The sequence below is a fragment of the Harmonia axyridis genome, chromosome 3 (assembly GCF_914767665.1).
Source record: "Harmonia axyridis chromosome 3, icHarAxyr1.1, whole genome shotgun sequence".
NCBI classification, from domain to species: domain Eukaryota; kingdom Metazoa; phylum Arthropoda; class Insecta; order Coleoptera; family Coccinellidae; genus Harmonia; species Harmonia axyridis.
This window is the reverse complement of record NC_059503.1, coordinates 20,431,015-20,449,993: the sequence shown is the minus strand read 5'-3', so window position 1 is coordinate 20,449,993 and position 18,979 is coordinate 20,431,015. Positions and strand designations below refer to the sequence as shown.

The 18,979-nt window shown below is 31.4% G+C and overlaps 1 protein-coding gene across 1 annotated transcript in view; it reads right to left on the bottom strand.

The window, feature by feature from the left end:
• The window catches only part of LOC123674546 (cadherin-89D), a 57,792-nt gene extending 40,576 nt beyond the window's left edge, over window positions 1-17,216 (bottom strand). Inside the window, exons 1-4 of the mRNA XM_045609448.1 lie at window positions 16,910-17,216; window positions 12,314-12,406; window positions 6,526-6,656; window positions 5,111-5,266 (exon numbers count right to left, since the gene is read on the bottom strand). Of these exons, the coding sequence (XP_045465404.1) occupies window positions 5,111-5,266; window positions 6,526-6,656; window positions 12,314-12,368 (342 nt within the window). The 5' untranslated portion in view covers window positions 12,369-12,406; window positions 16,910-17,216. The remainder of the gene's footprint in view (window positions 1-5,110; window positions 5,267-6,525; window positions 6,657-12,313; window positions 12,407-16,909) is intronic.
• Between the last annotated feature and the right edge of the window lie 1,763 nt (window positions 17,217-18,979).

Here is an 18,979-nt window from a genome sequence, read left to right as displayed (position 1 = left end):
TTATTTTAACCTCGATACCAATTTTGGGTACTGTTTAGAGAATTAGGAATATTAATTTTTTGTACTTATATAATTTCATTCAATGAATCATTCCAAAAAATGTATCCCACGCGAGATGTCTGGCTTAAATTGCAGAATATACATCAATCCAAAGGACCTGCTAGAAAAGCTTCATTCCTTAAACAGCTCAAACATGTGCTTGAACACGTTTAGATTTTTCGATGCAAATTGAATTAAATTAATTGATATGGAAATAAGCCCTGATTTAATGGCAATCATTTTGCTTTATTGTTTGCATTTCAATTCTGAAAACTTTCAATATCCAAAAGAATCGAGAGACAAACTCCCTAATCCTGAAACCCTTCGCGTAAAAATTATAGAAGAAAGTGTCGCAAGAAATAGTGATGCAAGAAATGGGATGCAAAATGTGATGCTTATCAAAAAGAAATACACCAAATGGTGGCCACAGAATGAATCGTCAACTAAACAACTGTCAGCAATTCGAAAATGAAATCAACAGAAAGGTTTAAATATTGTTACATGGATATAAAAAAGTTGGACACAAAGCCTCAGAATGCAAACGTGGAGGTAAAATCGAACAAACTTGCTAAATGTGTCGAGAATGTGTAACCAACTCAATCTTTTTTCAGAAATAAAGGATTCTCACCACGAAAAACTTAACATTGATTTGACTTCGAATTATTTACTAGTGTATCGAACACAATCATTTGAGACCACTATCGGCTCAAAATTGAGTAATTACGAATATTCTTGTTAGAACACGCCTGCAAAAAATGTAAAATAGTACTCGAGATTCAGCAATATTTTCAAGCTGTTATGCAACAGAATTTTGGATAATAATTTTTGTAGACAACGCATCAGTAAGCTCACAAAAAATCAGTGAGTCAATACAAGGTAACTGAAAAATGAAATAGTTTTCGCTTTCACTAAAAATGTGAAAAAACAACTTCTGATAATCATCATATAAAATTTAATTCTACTATGTATTGATGAACATAATTATGTAACGTTTCAAATTACAACGTTTATAACACCTATAATTAAGTCGACAAGTGTTGTACATTCCGGTGAACTATAAATAACATTATTTCAATGGTGATTTGCTCCAATAATATAGATAATAAATCACTGTTTTTTGTTCCCCTTAATTATCAATTTAGTTGTCGAATATTTAAATTTCGCTATTAATTCCACCCCCTATAATTAGATCTATAAATATTAATCGCACATTTCGCTTAATCTGCTCTAAATATCTTGTTTGAACATTTTCGAATTCCATGCAATTTTTGAGATTGATATAAAAGGGAGGTAGTGATTGATTGTGTTTTCGAGCAATTTAACGACGACTTTCATCATTATTTTGCCATTCATATCAACATTTTGCCAGCATATACACTTGGTTATGGATCAGTGAACACAGAACTATATTAGCATGGTATAAGCTGCTATGATTAGTTGTCGGATAGCTCTGCAAACAAATTACTCCGATCAATTTCAACTCTGAAATTATTGCACGCTATATGACATGAGTAGAGCAATTTTTCACAATATATAATAATTTGAAATACCACGGCATTTCAGAACATGAATCATGTATCAAAATAAACTTGTTTTTGATGATTGTTGTGGAAATAACATTTCATTTCATCGCCCGATAAAATAAAGCAAATTATCTTCCACGACAAAATACAGAGTGAGAACTATTCAGAGGGGCACTACAGGGATATCGAAAACCCGTTAGAGATTCAGGGTGGCTTAAATTACAAAAAATTGCGTTATTTACGAATTAGTGTGTTGATATTAACAGATCCAAAATATCTCCAATGGTTCCCGAGAAACTGAAAATCGAATTTTCTTCTTTTTTTTTCGGTATAACTCATTTGTTTCTGGAGATAACTTCACGAAATTCGGTCTGTAGTCATTATCCAATATAGAGATTCTACTGGTGTTGTTGGGACATGCTGTACTTTATTGTTTCATACTGTACATGTTTTATTTTTTGTAGTGTGTTATTGTCATTATGACGCAAGATTAAGTTAGAACGAAGTTGTCAATAAAAAATCGTCAAAAAGTCACCTTCCAAGTATTTATTTTATATAATTAGAAAGCAACTCAACAGGTGTCGTCAGATTTTTTCTGTTTTCCATTGTTACAGAGACGCGATAGTCAATTTTTTTTTCAATGGACGCCATATTAGTTTTTCTTATGGGGTGATAAAGAAAAAAATTACAAATTCAACAATGTATCACACTCTACAAAAATATCAAGTCTAGGTACGCAAAATTGTAGAGTTGTTGTGTGAAATCATCAGTTGACAATCTCCGAAACATTGAAGAACAAAAAAACTGAAGACACCTTTAGGATCTCTATATTGGATAATGGCTATAAACCAAATTTCATGAAGTGATCTTCAAAAACAAATGAGTTATAAAAAAATCTCGATTTTTAGTTTTTTCGAAATATTTGTTTATACCAACAAACTCATCCCTAAATAACGCAACTTTTTGTAATTTAAGCCACCCTGTCTTTCTAACGGTTTTCGATATCCCTGTAGTGGGCCTCTGAATAGATCTAACCCTGTATAAATTTCCCTCAGTCATAAAGTTTGTATCTATGCAAAACAACTCAATCTTTCAAAAGAAAAGGATTATTATGTTAATACAATGTCATAATCAGGATGAATATTCGTTTATTTTCAAGATGAGAGGATTAAAAGAAATATGTAAATATATTTTAATGAAATTGTCAAAATGAGAGGACAGTTCAACGGAGATTAGCTGAAGAGAAACTGCACCTTACGTAAATTTGTACGATATCAAACATATGAACTCCTTTTTTCGTTTTTTAAGTGTGAAAATGCAAGTTCTGAGAATAGTTCACCTACTAATAAAGTCAATTCTTGAGAATTCGACAATGCTTCGAATTCACAAAACACGATCATGTATGTTACTGTCAGAGGAGAAAGAATGATGAACAATATAAAATTTCCCACAGAAGAATATAGAATAAAAATTGCAGAATTTATTCGCATCGAAAATAGGAAATGTGTTTAATTTCAAATCAACTTTTTGACTCGAACTCAAAAATAAACCGTTATAGAGAAAAAAATAAATATTTAAATGAATAGCAGTAATTAATTATATACCCCAAAAGGAGTGACAACCTTATAAATCATAAAAAAATTTATGAACCTCAGTTATAAAATATGAGAAATTGAAAGTATGAGGAATTGAGAACCTTGATTCTTGAATGTTTATATTTTATTCAAAGCAAAAGCAATACTTTTGGCTTCAGAACAAGCGTACAATAAAAAGAAGTGGAATTAAATGACAATACTCCTGATAATGAGTACTACCTAATAGCTAGTTTTTCATGACCTCCTCAAGAATTTAAGTTGATTTCTCATCCTCACGGTGTCAGTTTCAATGGTAGGTCATATCTTGCAGCTAGTAGTAATTGAACACTTTTGATTGCATATTTCGACGACCGAGTTCTTCTACAATTTCATAACTTCCTCACACTGCTGTTAAAACACACGCTTTGTTATCACTGAAGCACAACATGTCAACTCGAAGTTTATTTTTGTGCCTCTTGTTCATTAGCATGTAAAGAGTCAGACGTTTTGAATTATTAAGAAATGTTTTATTGTGCAATAAATGACATAATCGAAAGAATTTAAACTACTTAGCACTAATTGGCACTTGTTCGAATGGAATCTTTTGAAATAACCTTCAAAAACTTTTTACAGGGATAAAACACATTGCATAAAACTGCAATTAAACAGATAGGTACCTATATGTCATAATAATGAAGTTAATATCGGAAATGAAATAAGAACACAATGCACATTTTGAGCGGAGGTGGGTATTTTCATCTCACAATTTCTTAATTAATTACGTATACAAAATTTCCAATACCATTAGTTATTACCGATAATTCATGAATATGTATTGAAGATATTTGAATTATAACCATGATGTTATTTTTATTTGCATCTTAAATTTTTCCTCAAAAACTAATTTAGATTCCGTACTTTGATATTCAATAAAATACAATTTTATATGAAGAGTATGTAAGTTGTTCTTATAGTTTCGAATGAAAGAATCAAACTTTGAGGAATGAAATTCTACTATTTGATCTTTACCTATTATTATTTCTGATGAAATTGGAGAAAAGGTTTGAATGATCTGTTCGAATATAAATTATCGACTGATTAAAATTTTTTCATTTCATATAAATAGAAATAACAATTCTTGACTTAATAGTGTTTATACATTTTCCTAGTATAGTATAGTATTCGCGGAATTGGTTTGTATATTTCAGCCTTGAAAAATTCGGTTTTTGAATATTGAAAACAGCATGATTTCATCAAATATCATCGGTTTGAGATTGTTGTAAATAATCATTTGATGATTTTTTGTGGATAGCTTCATCAGAAAACCCAAGCAGAATATCAAAAAAAAGAAGAAAATTATGCATTCATTATGCATATCTGACTGAATCGAGATTTAGTGAGTAGTTAACAATACCAATTTTGAGCTTTGTGCAAAATTTCGTCTTTTTATAATTTGTATAAATTATAAAAATGGAAAATTCAAGCATAACATCGCAACAAAACTGATAGAAAACTATCGAAACTAATGGAGAACAATGACCTAAGCAGTCGACGCCAAAAAACACATCTAAAAAAATAAATAATAATAATCTTAATGTACCTAGTAAAAAATATTTATAAAAACTCGCTGATGTGTAAGTAAGGAGCTTTTGAGCTTTCGTCATTCAAGCGCCAATTGCATCTTCGTTGACTACATAACTGGTTTTAAGCCTCGAATCAGTTTGTTGAAATTCAAAAGAATATCATGGCATATATTTTAATCCTTGATGATCTTGATATTTGTGTTGGTTGCATTTTCATCCTTATTTTTCATATATTTTATGATATTGTTTTCGTTGTGAAATTCGTATATGATCAAATAAATCAGTCAATGATAATTTGGGACATTGAATTATTGGTTGCATTCCATACAAGAAATGAATAAATGAATAAATATATGCCCCATCATTTATAAAATATAGACTCTAAACTCACGACATCTTCTCCGTCGCTATAATCACAGGAAATCTTGAATTTGAGCACGTTTCTTGGATGATCTGTGTCGACCAGGTCCTCCAAAGTCTTCGCCAACAAAAGTGATATTGTTGTTCTGTTGACATCCGTATACGTGAAATATTGAACATCTTCGATCTGAAACAAATGACGATATTAATTATGATAGTTTTGCAACGATGATCATCAAGGCACGTATCGTTCTTGGAACGGTTGACATATAAACACACTTATAACGGGTTGTAAACAGTGGATGTAATGATGCATCTCTAACAGGTAAAGGAACTTCTATAGTTCACGGTGGAACTGCTGCAGCTGATATTGACTATTTCAATATAGCGGCAATAGTAATAATAATGCGTGATTTATCAACAGAATAAATAGCACAAATCTGTATCATTAGGATCGGTTTTTATTTCATATCCAATAGCAAGTTGAATTATTGACTGTAACTTTTAAAATGTTTCTTCTAGGAAAATCCTTCATGTTTTTGTGACAACTTCTCCGAGACAGCATGCGTTATGGAAACAAACCTGAATGCGACCTTAATGTTATTTAAATAATATATAGGAAATTTAATAAATGATAATTTGGCGATAAGTTGAAGGTTGATAGATTTCAGTCTGTTTGAATCCTGCAAATAATTAATGAGCTGTTATATCCGCACCAACAATGAATTCTGATTATGATTGGGTTGATATTTTCTCAATATACTCTGAGGATTGATTGAATTTCATATTAGCAAAAGGATGAATTTCGTATTTTTCAAGAAAGAAGTACTACGTCAGTTGAAAATGAAAATTTAATTAAAAACAATCCAGAATGTTTTTTCTCTAATTCTGTGGTTATTCCGTTCATTCTTCCACATCTTGTAGAACAAAATCGTGCGAGAATATATCAGAAACGCACAGTTTTCATGGTTATATTTTATTATTCTATGTTGGCACTCCGAACTTTCCGCTACGGCTTTATCTGTCAATTCATCAAATTGCCTTAAAGAAATCAGTTCTGCCAACCAACATTTTTCAATGCAAAAATCACTAAATTATATTTATGGAAATATTTCATTAATTTCAATGAAAATGCAATGAATTAGAGAAAATAATGTATAATACTCGTAGAGAAGGCTCATTCTACCACTCGTTCATTCCAAAACTCGCCACTTCGTGGGTCGTTTTTGAATTTTGAACTCGTGGAAGAATATCAATGACTTCTGCACTTGTATTATAAATAACTATTCTAATATGGTTAGAAATGAAGTTTTAGCTCGCTTTCCAAAATGATTTATATGAGCAACAAAACTCAAAACAAATTTCTTGAAATTTATTCACTTATAATTAACAATTTGTATACACTTTTTCATATTCCATAGAAATGAATTGATTAAATGTATTCACCTTATCTATAGGTTGGAGTCGAAGTCTATTCCTAGGATGAACTTGAATTGATAATATTTCCTCTCCAACTTTCAGATTTTCTGGTACTCTGACAAACCTCAAATATTCCCCAGGGGGGTAGAATTGACATCCTGAAACAAAAAAAAAATAAGGTTATAGAATTATATCGCAAAAAAAATGAAAATAATTTAAATTAAAGATAGTTCAGGATTCTTTCACCAATTGTTGGGGACATAACTTCAGAATGCAAATCCTCAGACAAATTTATCACTCACATTTTGAAAAATTCTATGATTTTGGGTTGAATTGAAAAGCATTTCCTTCTATAAATTACAACAATTCCAGTCGATCTTGTTTGTTATAAAGACAACAGCAGATGTATTAGCATAAACAACAGGCGCATATCCGGTTTAACAAGTCGACCTAACTTTCGCTATTTTTCATTATTCTGAAATCAATTGGACCGTTTATCTGGATTTCAAGCCAAGATTGGAATTTCATCATGAGGAAATGAAGTTGAAATTCGATAATCTTGTCATTTTGTAACATCTGATGAGGTTGACATAGTTAAAGTTCGAAGGAAGCTTACATAATTAAGTTTTTATGCAGGGTTCTTAATGAAAAATTACCATATTTGATGATGAAGATATTATATCATCTGTATAATGAATAGTTAATATAGTTTTTGGCAGATGCATATGAGAGAGTATGAAAGAATTAAAATTTCAATTGAGGTTAGTATTTCATGCTTTTCTGAATTTTTCATCTTTTTATGCTCGTAAAAACCTCAGATATGAGAAATATCGATCTTCAAATCGTTTGTTGTTTCTGCAAGTTCACTTAGATCCATCGTTTCTTTGAGAAATACTGAATAGATTTAAATCAACTTAATTCATTTGTGATGTCTTAAAAACTTTCAATATCATTCAGTGACAAGCAGCTAAATAGGCATTTTTGGATTTTTCGATGGCATAAAATAGTAGGATCAACCCATAGAGTAATAAACATAGATAGAGGGAGTATACGCAATTTTTACATGTCTCCAACATGGTTAAATTACGTTGTCGGATTGTGATATACAAATTTTCAAACCCACAATTTTATTATATCGTTATGAATGTATATTATATTGAATGAAATATATTTATTTGAGTGATTCCTGATTGAATATGCAAATATGAATATTTGGAATCCGATGTTTTTCCTTATTGTCGAATTTATAATGAGCAGAATATTTACTATTTTCTGTATCTACCTGCTGAAATTCAAGGTTTGGCAACTTTTGATTGTCTAGTGTCATCGATTGTTTCACATCGTTTGGCGCGCTTGAAGTTTGTTTTCTGAAAATTACATATGCTCCCCCTATCTATGTTTATTACTCTGAGAATCAACCCTTTTTACTCCAAAATACAAAAGACAGCATGTTTCGGATTTTACTTGATCGTTGATAGTACAGTTTTTCCGTACCTATTTGGGGACAACTGAAACGAAATAAAACTATTATGTCATATGGATAAAAGAACTAGAACAAGCATATAATATAAAGCAGTTAGTTGAATTTCCCATATTCGTGATATAATATTCTTACTAGAAATCGTCGTCTAGTGACATATTTCCATCTTATCAATCCATAAAAGTATCTCATATACATATATTATATTTCTGTCCTACTAAAGATTTTACATCATTCTTGTATTCTCGTCTCAATAACGAATTATACCTAGCTATTCGAAATGGCCATATGTTTGAGAAGGAGACTTCCTTCTGAAATTTTTAGACCACTTAACTACTGGACAATATAAGATTATATTATGGAGGATCGCAAAATACTTAATGTTCTCTATTATTATTAAAATTTTATTTGTGCGTATTGCGAGACGAATGAACAGTGCGTAGGTAAAGCGTTCAGGGATCCACGGCTTGGTTTGATATTCAAGCTACTTGGCTCAAGCTCAAGTAGCTTGAGCTTGACGAAATCAACTCAACCCAACTCAAGTAGTAGTTTTTCAATGTCAATTATTTATTCATGAAGTACTTGACTTAACATTGAAAAACTTACTATAATATTGAGAAGTATTATAATTTTTAGCAGGTTAAAGTTTTGAACTAAACTGTCATACTCTCATTTCTTGTTTGACTTCTCTCGATAGAATCATAATATGATAAAATTGTCTATGTTGAGGTCTGTCAAATATAGTTCTCGTACCCAAAACTATTCATGAATACTTAAAGATAATTTCAAAATTCATTCAAACCTTTTTAAACTTCAGCCAGTTTATGCCAAAATAATAAATAAAGGGTTTGAAGTAAATAAAATAAGAATGGGATGAAATCTTCCCTTTTATTCTCAAATACTCGAAAAACAACTCGAATAAATGCCGACTAAACGAAGTTTCACTTCGCATCATTTTTAATTACGATTTAAAGTGAAAACTGAATTCGCATTATTTATAACAGAATATTATGTCTATTAGCTGGATATTTTCCTGAATGAACTTGAGAATAATTTGCATTAACAATGCCTATTTGACCCACTTCTCAGATGAGCGATTCCGTTCTCAAACATAATCGTATAATGGAAAGATTAAACAGACACAAAAGTGAATTCACTTTTGCTTCGATCATCAACACCTTCCACTTACGCTAATCAGGAAACAAGTTGAGTCGATTTATTCATTGTTTACTTTTCTTAATTACTTTCAACTATGAACCGCTTAGTATAAAATGCATAGTTAACTGATTAACATTTGACATATTATGAAAAGTTTTTTAGAAATAAAACGAATTGAAGAAATTTTTTGATGAATTATCATTTCACTTCTTTCAATATTTCCAATAGAAAACTTGGAGAATATTAAGCAGGGCCATGTGTTTGGAATTATTGTCTAAGATTTCTTCAACAATTACAATATCATTGAGTAAAATTATTTGTGTCAATCGCAATGTATATCTCTCAAGAAGAATTTTAAAAAATATATTCAGATGTCCGGGTTCATAAATATTTCATGTAACCTTCAGTGATAATATCAAAGTAGTATAAAAGTCAAAAATTTAATAGTAAAACATATTACAAATAAGAAACCATTTTGATTTATTATTACGAATGTCATACACAAAATAACGGCAATAATTGTTCTACTAAAATAAATTAAATTAATCAGTACAGATCGGAAAGTATGGTCATGTCTTTGAGTTTGATAAAACAAATTACATTAATATTTCAAACCTTATTTTGAAACGAGTATGGTGGGGATTTTCTATATGACCTATAGATAAACATATGTTCATCTGCGCTCGACATTTTTCCTGATGATTTCGAAAATAGAATTTCAATAGTAATAAATAATCTCATTTATAAGTGAAATAACAATTTCAAATTTCATGCGAAATATCATGTTGATCGTGTCACCAGAACCAGAGAATGTTCAAGAAGAATACCCAAAAAAAAATTACTCAATATTTCCGCAATCACAAAACCAGCGCAGTTGAGATTTTAGGTGTAGATACTCTAGAAAGAAAATGAAAATCTCAAGCTTAAGCAATCTTTCGAACTGATAACATATTCTGGTCGTAAGTAAATTGTAGAAAAATATTGAAAAAGAAATACCCAATCTTTCTGTGATAACAGGTCCAATAGAATTGAGATTTTTCATTTATATACAGAGTGACTCAAGAGCTCACCGAAAAACTTTGCCATATAAAAGTACTTAAGGAATTATTTAGTACTACTAGGTATTGCAAGTACTTAAGGAATTAAATGTCTTCATGAGTTTCATTCATGCCTATTGATATGATGTATTAATAAATAGATTATTATTAATATTCAAATGAAAAAAGCATTGACGTAATTTGCGCCAGTGCGTTCCCCATTTTTGATGAACAGTATCAGCCCCAAATGCATTAGAAAAGATAATTGATCTTTCAATCGATATTGATCTTCAATTGTATATATGAGCTAACGAACCATCAATTAAAAACTTTCTTCAATTGACGAAAAAACAAACGGTACCCTTTGACATGACCCATCCAGTATTTATTTACTTTCTCCGGACGAAACCGGACCATAAGGAACCTCAATTTTGACTAGATATCACGCCAACTAGCATGGTCAATGTTAATGATTTTTCGAAGGATGGCAGAGGTCAGCTAAAGAGAAAAGTCTGCATTAATGAATGGGTAGTACTATTGGTTTAGTAGATATGACTTCATCTTCGTTCATCGTGGGAGGATAATTAGAAAAAAATCACTTTCTTCTAGAAAAACCTATCACGAAAGCTATAAAATTTAATTTAAAATTACTAGGGGATAGTAGAAAGGATAGAAAATATCCTCTGTAGACACTGATGTAAGTTATGGCAAGTATGTACTACTTGCAATCCTTTTGATACGTTTAATCCGTTTTTCAATATATTGATTTTCTCCATATGAAAAGGAAACTACCTCATTAGTCATTAGGTATATGTATAACCAAAAATAAAAATGACAAATTTGAATCCTTCAACACCTAGTATATGTCTTTAAGATGATACCGTAAGCCAAAATGGGAATCTAATTCAAAGATTATAGCAATATTTCCTATACAGGACGATAATGTAGCAACTTGAATTCATCTGGCCGTGGCCCATGCAATTAACAGTATCAATCACTGAGCCCAACAATGGGTTTATGGGAACCACAAGAAATAAAATAAAACATATAATATTATCGTCAGTAGAGAATAATCAAATGAAAAATTTGAATTTCAGGACAACAACATTAGGTACATAATGATGTTATGTGGTTTTTCTGAAAATTTCACCTTTTAAACTTTTTAAAATTCAATTAGATCATACATCATGAAACCATTTAATTTAGTTATATTTCCAAGCTAGATAACATAAAGCCTTTTATTTCGGTAATTTTAGTAGTGACTTTCCAAGGCTTCATTCTCAAATCAGCTCGTTTAACTAACGTTTCAAAGGGCAAAAAGCTGCAAACTTTATCAGAGAGAAGAAAATACAGTTTCAAAGCTTTTTCGTCCGAAAAATTTTTGAGAATGATCAACTTTTACGATAAAGATAAACTAGATGAGCTGCAAAAGAAATGGTTCCATATAATGCTTTTACGAAGTGGTTTGTCGTGACAATGAGAAAGAATCGCTCAATTTATTATTTCCGAAAAGAGTATGATCTTCTAGAGAACTTTAAAATGAGTAAAATATTAGACCCCCCATAATATTTTCCAAAACTCCAAAACCCCCTGTTTCGAAAAACTTTATTCTATAGTCAATGGTGGCTGAATTCAATATCAATATGGACAACAATATCTGTGAAAATCACTGGAATAAGCACGAAACAGCTCAAAATAATAAACTATTCCCATTGAGCATCTTCCATTTCAAATTAGCCAAAAAAATATTCAATGAACAAATATCAATTGAAATTACTTAGCATTCGAGTGCACACTCTTCATACCATATCTGAAACTTGATGCAGAACATCATTTGAATTTTTTTATTAAAATCTTTGAAAGTACAATCATATATCTGCTGACAATCGAAATCTCAGAAAATAGAATGAGATCATTCATCAGATCGGATTCCGTCCTATGTTATCCAGTGAAATAATCCCCAAATAACCAATTTTTAAATAAAAAATTAATGAAAAAAAATTAACAAGCAAAAACGTTTCATATTGCCGGCAAAATTTAATCTCTAGTGGTATTAAATATGAAAAAATCTGTTTCGAGAATACTATTGTTTAGTATTTCGTATTACCGAAAAAATTCAAGGGTAATTTCTTGGACTTACCTGTACAGCTGTGGCATACAGCTAAAAGTAAAACTGCTATACTTCTCAGAATCATAATCTCACTGTCATCTGTATTTACTCTTCAAGTCATATCTGAAAATTAAAAACAATTATGCATACATAACCAATAATTCCTTTGTTCTTAGTAACAATGCAAATCTGATTATATTTTCTCTTCAACCTCCGTAAAGTTGTCCTAAATTTTTCACGCCCTTGGAATGTTTGAATTTCTGAAAATCTATTCCTTAGTAGGGACCATTTGAATAAAATCGAAGTAGCGGTTGAAAAAATTAATACTTTTAGCTCCAGATTAATGAATGATTAATGCTGAAAATAAGGATATTGAATAAAAAGATATTCACGATAAACATTCATCATAAAATCAGAAATGTGAAATGGAATTACAATGTTCAGTAAAATATTTCTCTATATAAATTTCTAGCCTTTACAGTAGAGGAGTTATATGATTTTTTGAAAATTCATTTAGGATATTATGGCTCAGAAGTATGATATAAATTGAGATTTGAGTAAATTAATGAACCATCCTGAAGAATTTGCAATGTCTCTGGTGAAATTTCCATTATGACATCACACCGCTCATCAAGTGTGCCAAAAGAATTCGAAATAAGGAGGTTGAATTACATTTTTATGCTAAATTTCCAAGATAAATCTTCTGTGGTTTTTCATTCAACACAAAAGGTGTCTCTGATAATACAGTAGGTCAGAAGGTAAATATGACTACGGAAATACGTAGTATAGGTATGAGTCAAGTGTGTCAGAACTATATGGAAATTATTAATTATTCACAAGTTTTGTCACTAGCGAATAATAAATTATGCCTATATCCAAGCAACACACGCATCATCACTCAAGATGATTAAGACTTTATGAATATTTCAATAACTTCAAATAACATGCTTGAGGTTGAGAATAATTATTTGACCTACAAATATATAACCAATGTCAAGGAATTGTATATCCTTATAACCGATTATAATTTCAGTTCGCACGAACTTGCCTCATTTCTCTTGTAATGAGAATTAAATTCCATCTATGACTCCAGTAGATTACATACTTCATGTTATTTCTTGAATATTAGGTTCTTTTTTAACATATCGGGATATATGTAACAATATCATTATTTTGTACTACTTGAATTGACAGAAAAATGTGGTCAATTTTCTCTTTTTTTTTCAAAAAATAATCTGGCGCATACGGAAAAGCTCATTTGATAATAACTCCATGTTTAGGAGGTTCAATTTTTTGGCACCAAAACATGAAGAGAGAATAGTCTACTTTGAAATCAGTGTAATAAGGAGCAAATCGATCTTTTGAACTGAAACCCCACAAAAATTCTGTATTCTATAATCTACCGAACATTTGAATAAATTCGACTCAATTATTATGCTTTTATGAAAACCATAGAAACTTCAAGTAAAATATTCTTGAAAATACATAGAAAATTCTAGTAGAGAAAGAGAGATAGACATCTCAAATTGATAAAATCGACATTTGTCCTGAAAATAATTGAACATTGCTCATGGTGATACAGATCATGATTTTTTTCAATTCAAATTATCGTGAAAATGAGGAAATTAAGCGAAAGTTCGAACATACATAGTGCAAAGTAATATATGTGTCTAATATTTAATATTCTAGTTTTAGCAGGAGATCTTCAAGGAAATTTGAATGAGTATCTATTTACATCTATCATTTCTTCCTATAATGGAAAATATAGGATTTTTTGATTTTTTTGTAGGTCAAGACGTAATTTTTCATTAGGTATATCTTAGATCGAAAGGATCGAATAATTCAATTAAATTCCACAACCACTCAAAATTCTAGTACATCCCCTTCTATCAGATGTTGATAAAAACCAATTCTGATAGGTTTTGGAAAATTGGAATCGCCCATAAGCCCTTATATCAGTCGAAAGATTGATTCAAAACTTTCACATATTAAAATCAACGTTCAATGACAATTAAAAGTTTGCTTCTTTGTGAGGAGAGGTTTGTAAACAAATGTTATATCTGGACGTTAAATATATCAAGATACCTAGTAGCAAGGAAAAATCGTGAAATATAAATATTATAAACACAATTTATAAGGAGAATTCCCCATGGAGTCCTTCATAATCTGACATTACGTGATAGAACACCCGATATTTGATGTTTCATTTTAAAAAGGAAGAATGAAGTAAAATGTTTTTCATAAGAACACGTGCGAATATTGAGAATTACATTCTGAACTGAAACGTGTAATCGCCAATTTATTTGATGAAATATCAGAATAATAATTTCAAGGAGTATATTACAGAACATGCAATGAAATGGATACAATTCGAAATTGTAGATTTTAGAAACTCTATGAAAAACTTCTTCCAAAGTATTTTGAAACTTTTCTCGTAGGTTGCTCAAAGAATCGTTCAGTGTGTGTGGCGAAATTCAAGATTATAAATCATATCCTCAATTATTTCATATTTCTCTGAACGTTATTTCCCACATCGCTTTTTTCACTACACTCTCAGCGTAAAATTCAATTTCCAACATGCACTGGCGCTTTGAGTAGGTACTGAAGTTGAGCAACATGAATAAATAACAGTGTCGCCTATTGACATAAGTGGTATTGAATATGACATTGCTTTCATTTCAAATAGTTAATTGGAGTGTTTAATGTATGCAAGGGTGGTTTTTTCTAATAGTCAAGTATGAATTGAATATAATAAATGAAGGTTTCAATCTTTGCGGCATTTTGCATTCAAAAGAGTAAAAGAGTAATGTAAAGGACGACTGTGCGAATGTAATATGTCATGATATCCAGAAAGCCTGAAATTATGAAACATGTTGCTCGAAATATTATATGAATTATGAAATGGAATAAAAATACAAATGATATCTGACGAACTTTTTGTATTACAGTTTCATAACTGTTCAACACATTAAAATTTGAACTTTGAAGTCAATGAATATAAATGTGAATTTTGCATTGCATATTTACCATTATTCTGGTTTATGGAAATAGTTTCTGAGATTAGGAAACACGACTACATAATTGCTAGAGGTTTGAAATAATAGGTATACCTAACGGATTGATACCCTTGCTTGAGATTTAAACGATAGAAAATCTTGAAAAGAATATTTAAAAAACAGAATTATCAGTTGGATATATGAAGAAAAGATTAAAAAACCAATGATGTCGAGTTTTCTGTGAACATGGTTTCCTTTCAAATAATGGATTAATGAATTGATTAGGTGTTAATACCTATGACAAATAAGTAAGAATAACGAGAAGAATTATCCTGCTGCTACTGATGAAAAAGTCAATCAGAAATGTTAACAATAACAAATTTTCTGAATTTAAAAAATTTATGAAAAAGTCGATAGAAATTGGTAAGGATGCTGTTTTGGGTTATTACTACTGTTTACAATGCACAAAGATGAATATAATTTGAAAATTGTTATCAATATGTAGAGCAAGATAGAATCAACCAAAGCTGTGGTAAAAACTATTCAGGCACCAAAAGCCTTGAATGTTTTCTGAAAGAAAAAAAATGTGTGCGGGAAAAAGATTGAAAGCGCACAGTTGTAGAATAATAAGTCTACAGAGGGTAACATTCAGAATGTTTTCTTGTTTATAAGTGAGTTATGTCTATGAAATGAATTGTTCGACTATTAATAAAAAGTTGTTCTTTTTATCGAATATATTATAAAATAATTTCCATCATTATGCTAAGAAATATTGAATTTCTTGACAAATCTTTTCATAATTTAAAACAATGTAATATTTAGTAATCTTTTAATGGTTTCGATAATTATTTCGCCAACAGTGAGGCATCATCAGGTTATTTTACAACTTATTGAAAACATTGAAAGATTAGTAGAAATTACAATTTTATTAACAGTGAATTTCCATCAAGTGAGGATTAGATACGTTCAATAATGTTTCCTATGATGATCAAAATTATTAGCAGGCGTTATTTTGCAACACATATTCTTAAAGTGTAAGGATGTTATCAATTTATATACATAACAGTTAAAATACGAAAGCAATAAAACAAAATTAAAGGGAATGAAATCTTATAGAGACATGTTCATTTTGAATAAACATTATTATTTTTATTATATTATTATAGACGGACATCCAGGAGTAGATAAACACGGATTGTTGAAGAAGAAGACGGTAACAATAACAGAGTACGATGACAATTGATTATGATTATATCGAAATCGATTCTTGTTTTAATAGTTCATAATATTCTTCATTCATCAATTCGTTCATTATGTTCGTGAAAATCAAAAGCCACTGGGCTCCTATTACAGGTGCTTTAATATCCCAATTTTCATGAGTGAGGTAAGCTTTCAATTTCCCTATAGGTACCGTTCTATTTTCTAATTTTCGTTTCTGCTAATTGATGCTTTCAGTTTTTATTCTTTCGTATTCTTCGAATACAAAAAATATGAAATCATAATCTGTATTCATTTCGAAATCTCAGTGATATTGAAACACATATCCTGGGACTCACTGACTCTCCAAAATAAGTACTACAATCGTATCAATAATGAATGAATCAAAGGGATATTAAATGTCAAATCTCACCTTATTCTCAAATTGAATCAAAAAATCCTTCGTGTCATCAGCCTATAATAAACACATCCGATAAAGCACTGTAAAAAGCACAATTAAATCCCGATATCAGTTAGGGTAGCGGTGTTTTACTGCTCGATGGTCACTTTAGCCAATGCGATCTGAAGCACCGTGTAGTTCAATGCACCACGTTGTTTGGTACCGGCAAGAAGAGTTGCGAGGCACGTGATATCCAAGAAACAAATGAATACAATTTACCCACTTATTCTGCACAGCTTCTACTCCGTACGTCTCTGATGGTGAGAGTAGAAAATAGTGGTCATCGGCAATCGCGTATCTTGTTTACTGTGGGAAGTGATTTTTTCCTACCTGCAGCGCTTTAGCTTTAAGTGGTGGTTTGCAGGAAAAGCTGCAATTTCGCGTGAATTTTTGTTTGATTTTCTCGTACACCATTAAAGATGTACCATAATAGTTATTATCGCGACTGAGAAAGTACATGATGCCTTCGTTTGAAGTTTGAATCAACGCCTTTAATTACAGTTCGCACGCACGCAAGAGGCGGTATTATGATTTTGGCGATTTCCATATCTACATCGCAAGCAATTTCTCATTTTAACAAGAAACTGTACAGAGCGTCCCAAATTCGATGCTAGCTGAAAACATCTCGATTACTATGAGACTTAGAGAAAAAATCTTCAAAGATCCCGAAATGATAAGATATCAAAAAGCAGATCATAGATAGATAGGAATAAAGACCTTTATCCGACTTTTGCCTATACGCGTAGGATTTTTCCTCGCCGTCGGCTTCTCACTCCTCGCTAAGAGGAACATTCACTCAATCCCAGATATTTAAAATATCAGAAGGGCTGAGCTCGGTCGTGTCCGGTCCTTGGGGTCCCCCTGGTTCTCGTCGAACTTCTGGTCCTCTTACACGCGATCCTTGGACCTGTCCTTCGCTTCCTAGGAATTTTCTCACCGTCCTTGCAGTACCTAAAAGAACAGCTTTTTGCATTATATTACATATATACTCACTAAGTCCTAGTTGCTTGATATTTCTCTTGAGATTTTTGGGTACTATTCCTGTTGTTGAGATGATAATTGGAATAGTTCTCGTTGATATCATTCCCCACTGGCGCTTTATCTGAAATTCGAGGTCCCTATATTTTGAAATTTTTTCGACCTCTTTTTGACGCATGTTGTTGTTATTAGGTATTGCTACGTCGATGAGTATTGCTGCCTTTTGTTGTTTATCAACTAGCAATATATCTGGCCTGTTGTGAGGGACTGTTTTATCAGTCAAAACTGTACGATCCCAGTACAGTTTATAGCGTTCGTTTTCCAGGATGGTTTCCGGTCGGTACTTGTAGTATGGCACTTTTTCAGAATTAATTAGTGTTAATTTAGTTGCCATTTCTTGGTGTAGTATCTTTCCTACTGCATCGTGTCTCTCTTTATATTCATTTCCTGCAAACATTTGACATCCTCCCGTGATATGTTGGATTGTCTCGTTCGTTGGACACCCATAACGGCATCGATCGTCAGTAATAGTTCGATCCTTTATGATATGTTTGCAGTAATTTTTTGTTGAGATCACTTGATCTTGGATGGCTAAAAGAAATCCTTCCGTTTCTGGATACATCGCACCTGATGTGAGCCAATAGTTCGACGCTTCAATGTCGACATGATCCTGGTTAACCTCGTTGAAATGTCGTCCATGTAGGGGCTTTTCTCTCCATCTTTGCAGTTTTTCTTGGATTGTTTGGTGGTTGTATGACAATTGCTCCTTGTGCAGTTGTAAAGGTGTTGATTCGTCTGCTTCACACAGTACTTTGTAGATCTCTGACGTGCCTGATTTGTCTTTGAAGTATGTTCGTAGGCATTCAATTTGACCATGGGCTAGTTCCATGATGTCTAGCAGACCTCTGCCTCCTTTATTCCTCGGCAGTGTCGTCCTCTCAATGCTACTTTTCGGATGGTGCTTGTGTGCTTTCGTCATCAAGGTTCTCATTTTGCGTTGCAGGTTTTCCATATCTGTTTTGGTCCATGGAATGATACCGAAAGAGTATGTAAGAATTGAACATG